The sequence below is a fragment of the Mustela nigripes genome, chromosome 5 (genome assembly GCF_022355385.1).
Source record: "Mustela nigripes isolate SB6536 chromosome 5, MUSNIG.SB6536, whole genome shotgun sequence".
NCBI classification, from domain to species: Eukaryota; Metazoa; Chordata; class Mammalia; order Carnivora; family Mustelidae; genus Mustela; species Mustela nigripes.
This window is the reverse complement of record NC_081561.1, coordinates 68,871,021-68,890,701: the sequence shown is the minus strand read 5'-3', so window position 1 is coordinate 68,890,701 and position 19,681 is coordinate 68,871,021. Positions and strand designations below refer to the sequence as shown.

At 35.3% G+C, this 19,681-nt stretch overlaps 1 protein-coding gene across 2 annotated transcripts in view; it reads left to right on the top strand.

The window, feature by feature from the left end:
* Positions 1-19,681, top strand: part of CEP85L (centrosomal protein 85 like) — a 182,153-nt gene that overhangs the window by 20,303 nt on the left and 142,169 nt on the right. For both annotated transcript variants that reach the window (XM_059400619.1, XM_059400617.1), the window contains exon 2: positions 4,542-4,703. In XM_059400619.1, coding sequence (XP_059256602.1) covers positions 4,542-4,703 — 162 coding nt within the window. The remainder of the gene's footprint in view (positions 1-4,541; positions 4,704-19,681) is intronic.

Here is a 19,681-nt window from a genome sequence, read left to right as displayed (position 1 = left end):
AAGAAGCAATAATATGATTGCTCATCAGTAGCCTAGCCTATGCATTAATGAATGAATCGTTATAACATTTTAATGGCGTATAGTATTACATTTATATTCATAATACATTGTTGGAAACAGTGTTACATTTTTTTAAAAACCACTTATGTGTGATGATAAGCTGATAGAGTTTTCGTTACTAGAGAGAGGGGCATACTATAAGGTAATGTAATTCTTTGAAACCAAAGTTACAAAACTGAGAAAACTAACACATTATTGATTTGATATTTAATATTACTCATTTTATGCCTGTGTGAAGATAGGCTATCCACTACCATACAGGTTTTTTACAGGATGTTCTGCATGTGAATACTTAGGCAGTTATGATAATGGCACAAAAACATCTCATGCAGTTCTTGCCGTACAATTATTAGATTTTTCATGCGAAGTCACACGTGTATACAGCGGGTAAGTTTATTAACTGTATGGCATGATGATTATTTACTGTTCATTAAGTGGAGGTAGATCATCAGAGAGGTCTTTATTCTTGTCTTCATGTTGAAGGCTAAGGAGGAGGAGAAAGAGGAGGGGGGATCCACATCGGGATCCTTGCTCCGCAGGGAGCCTGCTTCTCCCTCTGACTCTGCCTTCCACTCTGTCTGCCTGTGCTCGCTCTCGCTCGCTCTCTCTCTGACAAATAAATAAATAAAATCTTAAAAATAAAATAAAATAAAATACAGTCCCTTTCTGGCAAGTTGCTTCCTGACTTGAGGGACAAAGCATCAATGGAACCAGTCTAGAAAAAGGGTTCTTGTTCAGGCCTTCTTGTTTTGCAACCAAAAGACTGGCTGCTGATTGTTAGTTACCTTTTTCCTTCAAAGCTGGGGGTTAGAAGCTTTTTAGATAAGGACAGTCCTGACCACACGCTGGACTGCATTTGCACAGAGCGACTGTTAGCCCAGCCCTTCCTGCATTAAGTTTTGGTGCTCACTCCTCTTCCTTACTAATATATCTTTTGTGGCCATTTCTTTCAGAGTAACACCCTTTCGTCTGCCTTTAAAAACCTGTACAGGCAGATATCCTTTCTCATCAATGATTTTCATAACAGCATCTGGGAATTCATCTGCTGCCTCTTGGTGGGCAGAAGCTGTTTCTCCTATTATCTTGAACTTTTTTAAGCCAAATTTCTTTCTAAAAATTATCAAATCATTCTGTGCTGGCATTAAATTCTTCAGCTTTATATCGTTTACCTTCTTTTTGCTTTAAGTTGTCATGTACTGTAATGACTTTGCTTTTTCTCAAATCATACTAATCTTTAGGTATGCCATTCTTACACAACCTTGCACCTACCTAAAAGCTGTATTTTCAATACAAGATAAAAAGATATTTCACAGAAAGTTCAAGTTCTTTACTCTTGCTTGTGTAGCTGCAGTCACAGCTTCACAAATTTCCTTTTCATTTTTAACAATGATCTTTATGCTGGATTCATTTATTCAGAAATGGAAGGCAACTACAGGTACAGACCTCAAACTATAGTACATATCAAGCATTCAACTTTTTCTTTCTAATGTCCTGGCTTTTTTTTTTTTTTTTTTGCGCTTCTTGGATGCATTTCTAGCATCACTAGTGACACTGTGTATGGGTCCCATGGTGTTGGAGATTTATGTTATTGAACACAACATGATGTTTTCATGTTTTCTTTCATATGCAAGAACCACAAGAGATCGCTTTTTACTGTGATACACAATGTACTAGAGATGATTAGCATCACGTGGATTTTTAAGTGGATAATAGCAATGAGAGGCGGCTACAAAATTATAACATTAGTACAGTATGTATGTACTATGGTTAATTTTATGCAATTATGATTTATTTCTACATCTTTGTGTTTACATTTCTCTTGACTTTAAATGGCACCATGTGTGAAATGTTTGTGTAAGTTTTGATTAATTATAACTTCTTATCATAGGTTTGTATGTATTTTATGGTAGTGATAAAATAGGACTCATATTTATATGTGTTTTGTGCACTCATGACAAACCTTTTTCTTAATTTTTTTTTGGTATCTCTAGGCTAGTTGGTTTATTTGTAAGTTTTTTCATATTGTCACAAATCTCCAAAAAGTTTTCTGATAATGTTTACTTAATAATATTCTGTGTATACGGGAGGCACTCAGTTCAAACCTATTGTTGTTCAAGGGTCAACTATAATGTTAGAAGTCTAAACACTTTTACTTTCTCTCACTATCAGTAAGATTGGACATTCTTTCATATCTTTGTCATTACATGTATTCCTAGCCTATTTATGCTATTTTCTGGATATCTTAAGAAATATTTGTCCATACCTGAGGATCTGATTGAGGAAAACATTTTGGTATAGATTATGGATAGATCAGAGTTAGAGCAGACCTGGTTACAGAATACTTCACTTGTTGCTTTAATGTGTGAGTGATTAATCAAATGAATTAAGGTAAGTCCCATTCTGAGAAAGGCCTAGAATCTATTAGGTTTTAAGTGGTTGTTCTGGACATCAAAGCTGGCTGTGTGTCTCTCTGGTCAGTATTTTAAAATTTTGAGTTAGTTTAAATGTACATGTTTTATTGGGAGGTGTGTTTTTTTGTTTGTTTGTGTTGTTTTGTTTTCTGAGATAGAGAGTGAGAAAACTTGTTGGTGGGGGTAGGAAGGAAGAGAGAGAATCGTAAGCAGGTTTCATGCCCAGCACTGAGCTGAATGTGGGGCTTGATCTCACAATCCTGAGATCATGACCTGATCCAAAATCAAGAGTCATATGCTTAACTGACTGAGTCACCTAGGCACCTCTAAATGTATATGGTTTTTAAGGCTACTTATTTACCTTATATATCTATAAAACCAAAACAAATTTAATTCATAAATGATATGAAAATAGAAATTTAAACTAGTATTAACATGGCATGGTGTTTTAGTAAAACGATATCTTTAATGTTAGGATTAGTATTGGTAGAAAATAGCTTCAGGTCTGGTTTTATTAATCTTTATGAATTTTTATTTTTAATATTAAATAAGAGAGAGGCTTTTTCAAAAATAGTGGCAAAATGATTTAATCCATTTTATGGACATGCTTTTTATTTTGTGATCCTTACGTTAAATCTAAAAACTTTATTTTTTCTAATTGCTAGAAGGTACTCCTTATATGGCAGTTTCAATGGTGTGTCAGTTTGCAATTCTGTGAAGATATCGTGTTTCATATCAGGATGATAAATGCCCCATACATTATTTGCTCTTTACTTAGAAACAGCTGCATTTGTGAACAGAGCACAAATGCGGGCATTGAAATTATTGATAATAAATCTGTTTTAAGGTAGCTATTCAGATCATCTGTAGTATGCTTATTAATTTTTTAAGGATGTCATTGAATGAAAGCCCCAAATTCTTGTGTAGAACTTGTTAACTTCCACAAATAAGTTTCAGGCTCCAATTTGAGAATCATGGTGTTCATCATTAATAAAGATATGTGTTTCTATAGCTTTTATATAAAATTCAATAAATTTAAAATAGCTTTTTAAGATTACCATAACTTTTTAAAGATTTTATTTATTTATTTGAGAGAGAAAGCATGTATGCACACTCTGCATGGGGGTGGGGGGAGAGGGAGAAAGAAAAGCCAACTCCCAGCTGAGTGAGGAGCCTGACAGATCCCAGGACCCTGAGATTGTGACCTGAGCTGAGGGCAGATGCCCAAATGACTGAGCCACCCAGGCGCCCCTCAGATTACTGTAACTTTTATGAACTAGTTATAAGTGATTTACAGACTAGCATTCTTCCTTGGATATACTTTGTGTGGCATTGTAATGGACAAAAATTTAAAAATGAAGTAAGAAGAAAGAGTAAGATGGATATGTCAGAAAACGGCAAATAAAAATTAAGTTAAAGTGGACAAGATAACTGAAAATAAAGACCAGGAGAACATTAAAAAGTGATGTTAGCCAAAAAAAGATTTAATATCACTCAAAAGGGAAAATTGAGAAAAAGTCATGATGATGCTATGGTGTTAATCTTTTATGAAAACATAACTAAAGAAATAAAAGAAATACAAAATGATTTTAAATGTTAAATGATTAGGATACAGTAGAAAAAATTTATTTTCCATTAGCATGTTTCACTTAAATTGTTATGCAATATTATTCAATTAGGCTTTCCCTGGGCCCCAGTTCTCAGCTGATTGCTCTGTGTGGTATCACAGATGTCTGCATATCAGATATTCTAGAGCAGAGTGCTGACATTTCCAGACAGATAGATAGATTTGACGTTTTAAATAAAACAGCAGTATGTGTTTGAATGTTCAAAACCTATGAGTAGAAATCCAGGTCCTTTAGTAGAGGAAGCTGTGAAATCAGCATTGAATTTTTAGGTGTACAGTATGTAAGTTTATTTGATGCATCTTAGATATCATTGATCTATTTTAATTATTTGATGCAGAAAATAACTTTTTTATGTATATTTTTTTCTAAGGTCAAAAAAGATCTCTTCTGTCTACTTGTAGATATTATAAGTATGCTAATTTTTGCATATTTTTCTTTGTAGGCCCAGATTATTCTTCATCAGCATGGTTACCTGGTAATGAATCATTGTGGCAGGCCACAAGTGTTACATCTAACCATCGAAATAATCATATCAGGAGGCATAGTATAACTTCTGACAGTGGTGACACCGGCATTGGAACTTCCTGTTCTGACAGTGTGGAAGGTGAGCTGAAATTCTTAGTGTTTAGACATGAGCCTCCAGAGAATGCTTGTGATTGAGAATATTCAAGGGATGTGTTCTGTTTTCCAAAATAAATTATAAAGTAATATTTGAATATTTAACAATAATTAATAATGTTCAGTGTTATCATTATATCAAATGAAATTATCCCTCTGATCATATTACTTTTCCCACATCACTTTTTAAACTATTTGTTTTGATATAATTATAGATTTCACAGGCAATTTTAAGAAACAGTACAGTGATTGGATGCACCCTGTATTCAGTACCTCCCACCTCCATCCATGGTAATACCTCACAAAACTGCAGTGCACTATCACAACCAGGATATTGATATTGATAGTCAAAACATAGATTGTTTCTTTTCTTTTCTTTAAAAGATTTTTATTTCTTTGAGAGAGAGAGAGAGAGAGAGCATAAGAAGGGGGAGGGTCAGAGGGAGAAGCAGATTCCCTGCTGAGCAGAGAGCCTGATGTGGGACTTGATCCTTGGATTCCAGGATCATGACCTGAACTGAAGGCAGTTGCTCAACTAACTGAGCTACTCAGGTGCCCTACAGAACGTTTCTATCACCACAGTATGCACCTCATGTTGGTCATCCTCCCCTTAACTTTTGGAAACCACTACATCTAGTCTCCCATTTTTATAATTTCGTCATTTCAAGAATGCTGTAAAAATGGAATCATATAGTATGTAACCCTATAATATTGGCTTTTTTCTTTGACAATTCATCCAAATCGTTGCATATATAAATAGTTCATTTCTCTTATTGCTAAGTAGTATTCAGCAGTGGTGGTGTTAGGTAAACTACATTTTGGTTAAGCATTTTCCCACTGAAAGCCATGTGCGTTGTTTCAGTTTTGACTATTGGAAATAGAGCTGCTCTAACCATCCATGTCCAGGAACACAGTTGCTGGTTGTATGGCATTTGAATGTTTAATTTTTAAGGAAATTGTCATACTGTTTCTCAGAGTGATTATTTCATTTCCGTCAGCAATGGAAATGGGTTATTGTGAGTGATCCGGTTTTTTCTTCATTCTTGTTAGCACCGGTGGCTTTTTTTTTTTTTTAAAGATTTTATTTATTTATTTGACAGAGAGAGAGCACACACAGGCAGAGAGGCAGGCAGAGAGAGAGAGAGGAGGAAGCAGGCTCCCTGCTGAGCAGAGAGCCCGATGCGGGGCTCGATCCCGGACCCTGAGATCACGACCTGAGCTGAAGGCAGTGGCTTAACCCACTGAGCCACCCAGGCGCCCCACACCGGTGGTTTTTAATTCTAACCTTTCTGATGGGAGTGTAGTGATACTTCATTGTGGTTTCAATTTTCATTTCCTTAAAGATTAATAATATTGACTGTTTCTTCATATGTTTACTTTCCATCTGTCCTCTTCAGTGAAATGTTTCTTCATGCCTTTTGCCTCTGTTTTAATCAGATTATTATTTTTTTTTACTGTTGAGCTTTTAGAGTTCTTTCTGTATTTTAGACATTAATCCTTTGTTCGCTATATGGTTTGCAAATATATTCTTCCATTTTGTAGCTTGTCATTTCATCCTCTAACAGTGTCTTTTGCAGAACAAAAGTTTTAAAATGAATAGTTTGATGAATAGTTCTAATTTTAGAACTGTATATAAGGATTGTGCTTTTGGGGTCAAGTCTATGAACCCTGCATAGTCCCAGACCTTGAAGATTTTTCTCTCTTTTTGCCTTGAAGTTTTATCATTTTTTTGTTTTCTATTTAATTCTGTGATCCAGTTTTTAGTTAATTTATTATAAAACAAGTGTGTTTTGGTGTTCCCAAGATCACTTTTCAGCTCAGTGATTTGCTGGAAAGAATTCCAGAACTCAGAGAAGCTGTCATGCTAATGATTATGGTTTATTACAGCTGAAGGATACAGAGTTAAATCAGCAATAGAAAAAGAAGCAAAGGGCAGGGTCTAGGAAACACTAGGCCCAACCATTTGTCCTCTCCCAGTGGAGTTGTGTAGACCGTGTTTCATTTTCCCCGCAGTGATTTGTGAGAGCACGTAAATATTGCTAACCAGGCAAAGTTACTTAAGCCTTGGTGTCCAGGATTTTTATTGTGGGTTGGTTATGTTGGCATGATTGACTCCTTGTGTGGATGACATTAGTCACTAGCCTTTGAGAACTCAAGCTTGTAACACGTTTCAAAGCACCCATCATAAATCACATTATTAGTGTAGACTATATGAACTAACTCAAGGTCCCCAGGTAAACAAAGACAGTCTTATTAGGCAGGGTATTCCAAGGGTTTAGAGGTTACCTCTTAGGAGCCAAAGATAAGGGCCAAACCTTTTTTGTAATATGCGGGATGTTGAAAACCCTGACATGCTGACTTTAATCCTTTTTGCACAGTGTGAGACTAAGATTGGAATTCATTTTCTTTGCCTAATAAGTCTCAAAAATGGGTAGAATAATTATTCCCATTTTTCTTTTTCAAAACTGTTTTAACTATTCTCATTTCTTTTCTTTTCTTTTTTTTTTAAGATTTTATTTATTTGACAGACAGAGATCACAAGCAGGCAGAGAGGCAGGCAGAGAGAGAGAGAGAGAGAGGAGGAAGCAGGCTCCCTGCTGAGCAGAGAGCCCGATGCGGGACTCGATCCCAGGCTCCTGGGATCATGACCGTAGCCAAAGGCAGAGGGTTTAACCCACTGAGCCACCAAGGCGCCCTTCCTTTGCTTTTCTGTATAAGTTTTAATTTATCTATAGCTACAAAAAAATCTTGCTGGGAATTATATAGGAATTGTATTATCCGTTTATCAGGTTGGGGAGAATTGACATGTTTACTCTCTTGAGTTTTCTAGTCCATTAACATGATATAGGTCTCCATTTACTTAAATTTCAATTTTACTCACCAGTATTGTATCTGTTTTGTTAGAATTAAACCTGAGTATTTCATTTTTTTCTTTTTTCTTTTTTTTGGAGTGATTGTAGATGGCATTGTATTTCCTGTTTTGGTGTCAATATGTTGTTACTATATAGAAATAAATAAATTTTTTTATGTTTATCTTGTGACATCGTTGAACCTCTTTAGTTGTAGGAGATTTTTTGGTAGATGTCTTGGGACTTTATAGACAGTCATGTCATCATAAATAAGATGTTTTTCCTTTCTAATCTATGTCTTTTATTTCCTCTTCTTCACTTATCATCACAGTAACCAGACCATCCAGAATAGCGTTGAAGATGAGTAGTAGAAGTAGACATTTTTATCTTACAGATAAAGTGCTTAGTCTTCCACTGTTAAGTAGTTGTATGATCGTTGTTAGCTGTAGGTTTTTTGTAGATATCATTTATCAATTTGAGGAAATTTCCCTCTAGTCGTACTTTGCTGGGGGTTTTTTTGGTTTTTTTAAATGATGAATGGGTATTGGATTTTGTAAATGTTTTTTCTGTATCATTTGATAAGTGATGTTCTTCATTAGCTTGTTGATATGGTGGTGGCAGATTTCCATAGCTTGATTTTTTGAAAATTGAGTTGGTTTTCCATCCCTGGAACTCCATTTGGTCATAAGGTAGAATTATGTTTATGTATTGCTAAATTCTATTAATATTTTGTTAAGGAATTTTTCTGTGTATCCATAAAGGAGTATTGTTCCATAATTTTCTTTTTAGGGGGACTGCCTTGTCCTGTTTTGATGTCTGGATGATACTAGCTTTATAAAATGAATTGGAAAGTATTCTCTCCTTTTTTCTGGAAGAGACTGTATAGAGTGACATTGATTCTTTAGATGTTTGGTAGAATTCTTTACTGAGACCCTCTGGGTCTAGAGATTTCTTTTTTTATAGTTTTAAAGTCCTGAATTCATTCTCCTTAATAATTATAGGGTTATTCAAATTATGCCTTTTTTTTTTTAAAGATTTTATTTATTTATATGACATAGTGAGAGAGATCACAAGCAGGCAGAGAGAGAGTAGGAGGCAGGCTCCCTGCTGAGCAGAGAGCCTGATGCGGGGCTCGATCCCAGGACCCTGAGATCATGACCTGAGCCGAAGGCAGAGGCTTAGCACACAGAGCCACCCAGGCGCCCCTCAAATTATGCCTCTTAAATTGGATGAATTGTTGTTGTCCCCCCACCCAGAAGTGGCCCATTTTGTCTAAGTTGTCAAATTAATGTGTGTAGAGTTGTTCATAGCATTTCCCTATTATCTCTTGATGTCTGTAGCCTCTGTAGTGATACCACCTTCTATTCCATTTCTGGTACTGGTAATTTGTGTCACATTTCCTTTTTTATTTTTTAGTTTTAGTAAGTTTGTCAATTTTATTGACCTTTTCAAAGGATCAATTCTTTATTTCATTTTCTTTTTTCTCTTTTAAGTTACAGTTATTTCTGCTCTTTATTATTTACTTGTTTTTGCTTTGGATTTATTTTGCTGTTTTTCTCAGTTTTTTTTTTTTCTCAGTTTTTAAGGTTTTGATTAGTGGTTTTGAAACTTTTACTCTTTTTAGGTGGATGCATTTGGTGCTATAAATTTTTCCAAGCATGGTTTTGACTGTGTCCTACAAATTTTGATATTTTATGTTGTCATTTAGTTGTTTTCTTAATTTACCTTGAGACTTTCTTCTTGACCTCAGGGTTTTAGTAGTATGTTGTTTAGTTTCAAAGTTTTCGCATTTTTATGCTATCTTTCTGTTACTAATTTCAAGTATTTGAAAATTACTAATTTCAAATTAAATTATTAATTTCAGTGATTCTGTTGTGGTCAGAACACTATGATTTCAATTATAAATTTTTTGAGGTTCCTTTAGGTCTTAGTCTGTGGTTTATACAGTATATGTTTTGTGGGCACTTGAAAACAATATATATTTTGCTGTTGTTGGGTTGATTAGATCCTTTTGGTTGATGGTGTTTTTGACTTTTTGTATATCTTTGATGGTTTTCTATCTAGTTGTTTAGTCAGTTGTTAAGAGCAGTCTTTTAGAATCTCAACTATAATTGTGGATTTGTGTATTTCTTTTTGGTTCTTGAAATTTTTGTTATATTTATTATAGTTCTAATGCTTGGTGCATACATGTTTAGGATTGATGTATATTCTTGGTGGATTGGCCCTTTTATTATTATATAATATCTTCTCTGTCTCTGGTTATTTTCTTGTGCTGAAGTCCACTTTACCTGCTATTTGTATAGTACTCTGGCTTTCCTTTGATTAGTGTTTAAATGGTAGATGTTTCCCATTCTTTTTACTTTTCAACCTGTCTGTATCATTATATATGAAGTAGGTTGCTTGTAACAACACACAGTTGGATTGTGATTTTTAATTCACCCTGCTAATCTCTGTCTTTTGCTTGATATATTTAGACCATTTACCATTAATGTAATTGTTGATTTACTGATACTTTAGTTCACTATTTGTCTTCTTTCTGTTTTCATTTTCCTGCTTTCCTGTGGGTTAGTAGAATGTTTTTAGAGTTCTACTTGGATTTATCTATAGTATTTTTAAGTGTATCCCTTTGTATAGCTCTTCTAGTGGTTGGTCTAGGTATATATGTACATATGTAATATGAATAACCAATTTTAACAGTTTGAGTAGAGTATAAAATCCTTTACCATCCCCTACTTTAAAAATTGTTTCAAATATTGTCTCTGTATATATTTATAAATATATCAGATGGTGTTATAATTTTTACTCCAACTACCAGACTTTAATTTAGGAAACAAGATGAGACACAGCCTATCTTTGCTTTCTGTGTTCTTTCTTTCTTCATGTTTCAAAGTTCCATTTATTATTTTATTTTGGTTTAGCCATTTTTTTAATCTTTCACATCTACTTGTGACAAATTATCTGTTTCTTTTCAACTGAGAATATCTTGATTTTCCCTTGTTTACAGAAGGATAATTTTATTGGGTATTCATTTCTAGTTTGACAGATTCCCCCTCCCACCCCCCGCCCAGTAATTGAAAGAATTGTGCCACTTCTTTTTGACCTCCATGGTTTCTGATGACAAATCTCTTGTCATTTTTCTTTGGCTATTCTGAAGATTTTTTTTTCATTGTGTTCAGTTTTTAGAAATTAAGTATCATGGGTCTTTGGGTGGATTTCTTTGGATTTTTCTTTTTGGGATTCATATAGCCTCTTGAAACTGAACATCCTGCCAAATCTGAGAAGTTTCCAAACATTATTTTGTTTGAGTACTTGAGCCTTTAACTCCTCACTTCCAGGATGGCACAAGTCATAAATCTTTTGTTATTGTCCTACAGGTTTCTGATGCTCTCTTCCTTTTTACCTCCTCCCCCTCCTTTGTCTATTGTTTGTTGTGTAGACTGGGTAATTTTTATTGTTTTTGTCTTTCAGGTCACTGATTTTTTTTTTGGGGGGGGGTCTGCTCTGTTCTAATGTTGAGCCCTCCTACTGAGCTATTTATCTTATTGTATTTCTCAGTTCTAAAATGTTTGTTTTGTCTTTTATTTCCTTGCTGGTGCTCTCTTTTGTCGTTTCAGGCATGCCTGTATTGTTCATCAAAGCAATTTTATGATGATTCCTTTAAAATCCTTGCTAGAGAATTCTTTTTTTTCTCTTTAAAGATTTTTATTTATTTATTTGAGAGAGAGAGAGAACGAGATGGGGGAGGGTCAGAGGGTGAAGCAGACTCCCCCACCGAGCAGGGAGCCTGACATGGGACTCAATCCTGGGGCTCCAGGATCATGACCTGAGCTGAAGACGGTTGCTCAACTGACTGAACCACCCAGGCTCCCCTTTGCCAGAGAATTCTAACAATTCTCTCATCTTGGTGTTGGCATCTATTGGTTTTTTTTTCCCATTCATTTTGGGAACTTACTAATTCTTTGTATGACAAGTGATTTTGAATTTAAATTTTGGAGTATTTTGTACAGTTATGAGAGTCTAGATTTAAATTATTTCCTGCATAACAAATGTTATGTTTATGTTTTGTCACGTTTTGTAAATATAAGCTATTTACATATGAGTAAATGTAATATAAAATGATTATAAACATATAGTAAACATATTATTAACTATATGTTTAAACCTTTTTTATTTGCCATCTTGGTAAGATACTGCTCTGGCATGTGAAGCGGGGAGAGGTACTACCTCCTTATTGCTAGATGTAGTTAGAAGTCTAGGTTCCCCAGTTGTCTTCTGATCATACGTGAGGAGTTTGGAAGGGAGTGCCTTGTTACTTCTGGGTGGGGTACAAGTCCAGGTTTTTCATATCATCACCACTGACACCATTTTGTGGCTGGCCTCATTACTGCTGGGGGATGGTGAGTGTCCAGACACTCTGTTAGGCCTCTCTGATATAACCTAAGAATGTATCTGTGCATAGAGAATATCCATAGTGCCAGATAGAGATGAAAGTTGTGTTTCCTTGCTTGGCCTTCTGGTAGAGCTCTTTGAAGTATTTTGTTATAGCTTGGCAAGGTTGGACGTCTAGGCTCCCTACTTGACTTTTGTTGGTGTGGGTAGAGCTGTGGTTTTTTCTATGGTATTTGGCTGGAAAAGAGTGCTTACTTTCTTGAGAACTTCTTATTAGCTTCCTCTTTCCTGGTCCATTATGTAGGGAGAACTGGCTTTCCTGAGACTTTTTTGGGGTGTACCATTTGGTTCTTTGGGGTGACTGGTTTATTTTAGCTCCAAAGCAGAGAGGCAAAAAGAAAACCCAAGGAATTCACCACAGTATTGTGTTCCTTGGATCCTGAGGTTCTTAGCTGGTCTGCCTTCTTTTCTCCAACTTTCAGTCATTTGCTTGTTTTATATATAATGTCTAGGGCTTTTAGTTGTATTTAGTGGGAAATATAGGGAAGACTGTCTTTTCCATCTTCTCATTAATGTTTCTTATCGACATTAACAAGAAATCTTAACTAATACTGTTTGTTATAACTTTGCTAGCAGTTGCATTGAATGTTGATTTCATTACGGTCTAGCATCTAATGTCAGTTGATTATTTAAACACACCAAAGAAAGGAAGGAAATATATACAAGGGTAGTGAAGGGGCAGATAGGAATGTGCATTGTAAAAAATAATAGTTGTAAAAGAAGTATTCTCTTGTTAAATTGAAAGATGAAAATAATTTAGGTTTATAGTGCTTTGTTTAACATTCTTTTTTTTTTTAAGATTTTTATTTATTCATTCGACAGAGAGAGATCACAAGTAGGCAGAGAGGCAGGCGGAGAGAGAGAGAGAGGAGAAAGCAGGCTCTCCACTGAGCAGAGAGCCCGATGTGGGACTCGATCCCAGAACCTTGAGATCATGACCTGAGCCGAAGGCAGAGGCTTAACCCACTGAACCACCCAGGTGCTCTCTTTAACATTCTTTTTTAACCTTTCTTAAATAAAGATTTTATATCCTGTTTTCACAGCCTTATTTAGTTTGTAAATGAATACTCTTAGAATTATTGATTTTATTATAAGTTTGTTTAAGTATTACTCATATCTTTATCCCTTGAAATAAACTTGACAAGGGTATATTGATAGTTGAATAATGGAGGTTTTTTACTTGATTGATCTGAAGTAGCATTTTATTTTATTTTATTTATTTTTTTAAAAGATTTTATTTATTTATTTGACAGGCAGAGATTACAAGTAGGCTGAGAGGCAGGCAGAGAGAAAGGAGGAAGCAGGCTCCCTGCTGAGCAGAGAGCCCGATTCGGGGCTCGATCCCAGGACCCTGGGATCATGACCTGAGCCGAAGGCAGAGGCTTTAACCCACTGAGCCAGCCAGGCACCCCTGAAGTAGCATTTTAGTGTAGTGTTCTATGTGTACTACGATTGAAGTTTATTTCAGAGTCCTTCAGTGGGAGGCTGGTGATATTCCTGAAGTACTAAAGAAAATGTACTATTATAGATACTTTTTTCCAAACTTTCATCATACTGATGGAATATCTTCTTAGGCTATAAATGATAAGTAGAGTTATTTTCTTTTGGTAATAGTCATGGTGTTAGTATTGGATGGGTCTTTAGAGAAAAATATAATTAATTAGACCATTGTATAAACGAACAAGTTAATTCCCCAGAAATGAAATGACTGCTCTTACTAATATGATGGCTAAGAGTTCATGCTGTGTTTAAACCTGTTACCACTTAATTATGTGTGCAACCTTGAATAATTTCTCATTTCCTTCAGCCTCAGTTTTTTCATCTGTAATTTGGAGATAATTCTTTTTTATGTATTATGAAGATGTAACAACATGACTTTTAAATTGCTTAGTGCAGTCTTAGCATTACCATCATTGCTTTAAAAATGATTCTTGTTCTCCTTTCTTACTTTCTCTTTTTTTGTTTCTCTTTCTTCATATGTCTCTTTCTTAGGAAGTTGACAAGCCTGGCTTATCTAAAACAGTGATGCTTCTGTTGCCACCCTCACAGTGTTGTACCCACACCCTTGCTTTATTTTGGTTTTGTTTATTTTTTCTATCATGGAATAGGAACTGGTATTTACTGGATATTCGGTTTTGTTCAATGAGACAGTGCATATATGGATTTTCAGTTAAGGTTCTTGTTTTTAGCCTGCTTTTGTACCTGATATTTCTGAGGTTAGAGTCTCTTCGATGTTCTCCCAGACAGGTGAACTCCCTGTGCTACATTTCCAGACTTGTATTTTATGCCATGTATTCTTCTGACCTGCTTCAATAATTAATGCTTTATTTTCCAGCTTCTGAAATTTTGTTGCAGTCTTTTTTATGACGGTCCTATATTGTTTGTTGCCATGACTTCCTATTGTATTACTGTTCTGTCATTTCATTGGATCTTTAAAGGGAGAGAATATAACTTTGTGCACTCGGGCAATGATCTTTAACCAGAAATTCTGTGAAATAGATACAAATGAAAAAAGAGGAGAGAAAAAGAACTGAAAAAAAAAAAGGTTATAAAACTACCTAGTGTCAACAATTCTATGTATTTCCTTCTTCCCAGTTTTAAAAAAGTAGTAAGTGCACATTTAAAAAAGCATAAAGATGAATGTAATTTTTTAAAGATTTTATTTATTTATTTATTTATTTGACAGAGAGATAGAGAGAGAGATCACAAGTAGGCAGAGAGGCAGGCAGAGAGAGAGGGGGAAGCAGGCTCCCTGCTTCAGAGAGCCTGATGTGGGGCTCAATCCCAGAACCCCGAGATCATGACCTGAACTGAAATCAAGTCAGACACTTAACTGACTGAGCACCCAGGGGCACCCCAATCCATTTATTTATTTTTTCAACCCCCAGTACACAGGTGAAACAGGTTCAGAACCATTAACCCAACTTCCGTGTGTAAGTTTTTTAGTTCTTCCATAGCAAATTACCACAAACTAGGTGGCTTAAAACAACAGAAGTAGATTTTCTAATGATTTTGGAGACTACAAGTCCAAAGTCAAGGTGTTGGCAGAGCCATGATCCTTTCAAACACTCTAGGAATGAATTGTCCTTTTATGCCTCTTTTAGATCCTGGTGGTTACCAGCAGTTTGTCATTCCTTGGTTTGTTAGCGTCGTAGCTCTCATCTCTACCTCCTTTGCGTGGCTTTCTTTGGCTCTCCTCTGTGTCTTCAGACCTCTCTGCTCTAAGGACAAATGTCATTGGATTTTAGGACCCCCCCCCCCCCCCGAGTTCAGCAGGATCTTATCTTGACTTGATCACATCTATACAGATCCTGTTTCCAAATGAGGCCACATTATCAGGTTCTGGGGGTTACGATTTTATTGTATCTTTGTGGGGGGGGGGGCAACTCATTCCCCAACACTCTTATTCTAGAATTTTCGGTAAAATAGAAGGCATGAAATAAGTGCTGGAGAGTAATTTGAATTGTTCAGTTGAATATAAAATAGAAGCACTGCTTTTAGGGTTTAGAAAAATGTTACTAGCTATTCTCATCAATGAACTTTAAAAATTAACTTTTTTTGAGGAGAGAATGATGTATAGAAAGGATAACAGATAAAGGATTTAAAAGTTGCAGAGGAGAAGCCCTGGGATTTTCTTAGTGTTATTGTAAAGCTTTTTGCTTTAAGCAAATCGTACTCTTTCTTAACTTTGGTTCTGTTATGACTTCTCAAAAATTTACTTGAGATCCAGAGATTATAGCTTTTTTGAGGCTTTGGCTTGGAAACTCAGTAATTTTTTTTTTTTTTTAATGGTTACTTTAACCTCTATAGACTATTATGGTATTAACCTGGATCCAGCTGGGAATTTTTCTTCCTCAGTTTGGCCAAGGAGAGCTCAGAAATAATCTTCCTCTGTTGCCCCCACCGCCCCTGCCAATCCTTCCCAGACTAGGCTACTCAATATCAAGGCTGAGAATGCTAACCTTTTCATGATGACTGGCTGAAAAACTGAAAATATCTCAATGGGAATATTACTGGTAATCGTATCTTTTTCATAATCTCCAGAAACTCTTTGATCTTGCTGTATATTATTATATAATTATCTTTTCTATTGCTGTTTAGAAAACAACCTTTCTCCCTATTCTTTGAGTCAGTTTGAAACTAATTTATTTGTTAACAGTAGTAGAGATCACTGTCTTTTCTCACCAAATTATTCACCAGGTGTTAAATTCAGGTTCCTTTAATCTTTTAGGGATGAAGAGCATGATTTCCACTGTCTCCTTAAATTGGGCTGATGTGAAGATGTTATTCTTTTTGGACTTTCATTATTTTTTGCCATTACCTCCAAGTTGAACTCCCAACTCTTTACCTGTTAGTTTTTTAGTAACACTGGAAGTAATGAGTGATTTAATGGTATATATAACATAGATCTATACAGAATACCCTAATGTCCAAGGAATCCATTGAGTTTAAGGCATGATCACAATTGGTAGTGTTAATTTGGAGGCTACTATATATGGATGAGGCATAGAGCAAATAGGGTGAGAGTTCTAGGAAAGGATAAGGAAGGAGTGTAATGAATGGTGGATGAAAGTAAGATGGAGGAGTAGGACTCAGGAAGACTGACAGTATCAGAAATTTGGGACTTTTGTGGAAAATGAATCAGAATTATGGTTTGGGTGGTGCTGTTGTGATGAATGATCTTGATTGTGCTTATTATTGACTGCCTGGAGACATAAAATGAAGTGTTTAAAAAAAAGTCAGCTATTTAAAAATCTTACCTGAATATAGGAAATAGTTTTAGGCAGAATTTTTAAAGCAGGCATATTTAGCAGGCATATATTCTCTCTCTCTCTGTTTTTTTTTTTTTTTTTTAAGATTTTGTTTTTATTTATTCATTTGAGGGCGCCTGGGTGGCTCAGTGGGTTAAGCCGCTGCCTTCGGCTCAGGTCATGATCTCAGGGTCCTGGGATCGAGTCCCGCATCCGGCTCTCTGCTCAGCAGGGAGCCTGTTTCCCTCTCTCTCTCTCTCTGCCTGCCTCTCCGACTACTTGTGATTTCTCTCTGTCAAATAAATAAATAAAATCTCAGAAAAAAAAATATTTATTCATTTGAGAGAGACAGAGAGCACAAGCAGGGGGAAAGGGAGAGGGAGAAGCAGACTCCTTGCTGAGCAGGGAGCCCAACATGGGGCTCGATCCTGGGCCCCTGAGATCATGACCTGAGCAGAAGCATCTGAGGCACCCAGGAGCCCTTAGCAGGCATGTACTATTAAGTTAGAAAGCGTGGTGTATTTGCTTATGTAGTACTGGATTCCATTTAGTTTATGTTTTCCTTCTGAATTTGTTTTTCTGAAGTTTTTTGTGATATCTACTTCATGGGAGTTGTTCTTTTGCTCTTTCCCTTCTTTGTTCTTTGGTAAGTACCCTGAGTCTTCTAACTTACAGTCTTATTTTTCACTGTTGGGTTTACTTCTTGGCATATGAAGAGATCAGGAAAATAACCATTGTAGAGGATTACTGAATATTGAAAATAGTCTTAAAGTAGAACATAGGTAATAGTTTGGGATTTATAATAAAATGTCAGCTTTAAAGCATGCTGTGTGTTAATTTATTTCATGTAAGTGTCATGTGGTTGTACTTTATTTACTTTGGCCTTGTATTATAGAAATCTTTTTATCATTCACTGACCATAGATCTATAAAGAATTTATTTTTTATCATTTATAAAATCAGATCTGTTTGAAATCCCATACATTATAGAATGACCCAAAGTATTCATCTCCTTTGTTCTACAAACCCCAGCTGAGAATTACCATGTTAATTTCTAAATATTAATTTCTAGATAATGTACATGAAATTTGGATGAGTGTTACCAAGTATAATTTGAATTTTAGAGTGTATCTACAGAATATTTTATTAGCTGCCTTTAACTCTATTACTGTTACTACTTGTCTTGGAGGAGGATATACATTCCTTCTTGCTTTTTCAGTGCTGTGGCTTGAAGTGCTGTATTATTTTGGTCTGTTGTGACAATTTTTTGGTGAAATGTGTAAATGCGTTTGAGTTCTTAAAAGACTGACTATTGTAAAAACCTCAATATACAAATGAAATGCCTACATGATTTACATACTACATGGTGTTATTAACAAAAACTTTTTTTTTAATTAACAAAAACTTTGGTTTAACTCTACAATTTATTTGTTATACTTGGTATCAGTATACATAGTTACAACTTTTGTAAATTACTGTCAATATTTTTTTTGGAGGTATTTGAAGTATTTATGGAAAATAATAGTATTTCCTAGTGTAGTCCAGTATGGTAGCCATTGGTGACATGTGGCTTATTAAGTGCTTGGACTGTGTGCCTAATCCAAATCGAGATGTAAAATGCACTGCGGGTTTTGAATACTTTGTGTAAAAAAATGTAAAATAGCTTAATAGTTTTTAATTCTGATTATATGACACATGATAATATTTTGGATCTGGTGAGTTACATAAAGGCATTATTAAAGTTAATATAACCTTTTCATTATTATTTTTCAGATGCAGTTACTATAAAACTTAAAATTACAAGGGTATCTTATATTATGTTTCTTCTGGATATATTGGACATACTGGTTTTGAGAGTGTATAATTTGTAAAAGGTTCACTTTCAAAGATTTTGAGTGAGTGTGTATGTTTTATATTTCCCAGCAGAAAGGATATTGGCCTCTCAAAATAATTCCTGTAAGACAACTTAATATTTAATGTAATAGAAATTTATATTGATAGCATTATGTCTATGATAAACTATATTCTACTATCAGTCTGGGAGAACCAAGAGCACACCCCTTTATCATTTTGACAGTAAGTGATAAGAGATTCACTGCAGTGGGATTGCTCTAGTTCCTTTGACAAAGAGAAAATTAGTTAAGGTGAGTATGTTGGGGCTATAAAAGGTTGGGTTATGTAAGATTTTAGATTGGAGAATTCCTAAAATTCTGGAGTTATGTTGCTGAGTTGGGAAATGGAGAAAAGGAATAATGTCACTAATTCCTGGTGGAAATCCCCTCTTCAGGTCTGAGGTGTAGGCCCTCAGACTTAATTAGGAGGGAAGAAGGAACATTTCCCCTGGAGTCTCAGAGCATAGTTTGCTGTGAGGCCAGTAGGTACCCATGTGAAGGTGAGTGGTTTAAAGAGTATGATTGCACTGCTCTGTCATATATGAAGTTTGGTTGGAAATTGAGTGTTTTAGGAGGAAAGAACCTTTCTTGTTATAGGCTTCTAAAGTTTGGCTGTTCTTTGCAAATAATAACATTATGCTTATGTTACACAGTTCAGATATTTGACTTGTGATAGTAAACTTTGAGTTCTTATTTACCTTAGTAATTATTTCTCTTTGTGCAAAGACGATCCTGATTGAATAGATGTACCTCTATATGCTAAGTGTAAACTTAATTTAATGGATATAGAATAAAGTACATGGAATCATTTTTATTAAATTCTGGTATGTTACTTTAAGTACAGTACATCAGTGAAATAAGTTATCAAACCTTAAACTGAGTAGTACTGTCTAGTCAGACCCTCTCTCCCCACCCTATTCTCTGCCTTCTATCATTGTTTGGTTTGAAGTCGTGCTCTAAGTGATGTTCTTTGGCCACTGCTAAATCCTCAAAGTATTCTGAGAATTATCTGAAAAATAACCTG